The sequence below is a fragment of the Eimeria mitis genome, genomic scaffold (genome assembly GCF_000499745.2).
Source record: "Eimeria mitis Houghton genomic scaffold, Emh_scaff2393, whole genome shotgun sequence".
Taxonomy (NCBI): Eukaryota; Apicomplexa; class Conoidasida; order Eucoccidiorida; family Eimeriidae; genus Eimeria; species Eimeria mitis.
This window is the reverse complement of record NW_013570729.1, coordinates 3,856-4,588: the sequence shown is the minus strand read 5'-3', so window position 1 is coordinate 4,588 and position 733 is coordinate 3,856. Positions and strand designations below refer to the sequence as shown.

At 61.1% G+C, this 733-nt stretch overlaps 1 protein-coding gene across 1 annotated transcript in view; it reads left to right on the top strand.

Moving 5' to 3' along the window:
• Nucleotides 1-177: 177 nt before the first annotated feature.
• Nucleotides 178-733, top strand: part of EMH_0053120 (uncharacterized protein) — a gene marked incomplete at both ends in the record, with an annotated part of 2,044 nt that continues 1,488 nt past the window's right edge. The window contains one exon of the mRNA XM_013496952.1: nucleotides 178-385. Within this exon, the coding sequence (XP_013352406.1) occupies nucleotides 178-385 (208 nt within the window). The remainder of the gene's footprint in view (nucleotides 386-733) is intronic.

Here is a 733-nt window from a genome sequence, read left to right as displayed (position 1 = left end):
CACCATCACACGCAACAGTATCAAAGTAGCAGCAGCAGCAGCTGCTGCTTCTGCAGGTGCAGCAGCAGCTGCTGCTGCAGCAGGTGCAGCAGCAGCAGCAGCAGCAGCTAGGTGAGTGTATTGGGTTGTGGGGTGCTGCAGGGGTACAGCTGGCTGCTGCTGGAGGAGAGGAGAGAGATGGGGGGCCCCCAGGAGGCCCCCGGGCCCAGCAAGGAGCCTAGGCTTCCTGCTGCAGCAGCAGAGGCAGCACCGCCAGCAGCAGCAGCAGATGCAGCTGCACCAGCAGCAGCAGCAGCAGATACAGCAGCACAAGCAGCAGCAGCAGCAGATACAGCAGCACAAGCAGCAGCAGCAGCAGCAGCAGCAGCAGCAGAAAGTGCAGCAGGTGATGCCTCGAGAGGAGACAGCGCAGAGAAGCTGACGCCAAGGGGACAGACCGACAGCAGCAGCTGCAGCAGCCACAGCTGCAACAGATGTCCCTTCTCAGACAACAGGCAAGCTGCTGCTGCTGCTGCTGCTGCTGCTGCTGCTGCTGCTGCTGCTGCGTTTGCGGCTGCTGCTGCTGCTGTTAGTGGTACTCGCGGCTGTTTGTCATCGACAGCAGGAAGCAGATTTGTTGTGTTGCTGCTGCTGCTGCTGCTGCTTCCATAGGAGTGCTGCAGCAGCTGCAGTTGCTGCAGCCGTGTGTCTTGTTTTGCTGCAGCAGCAGCAGCAGCAGCAGCAGCAGCTGCTC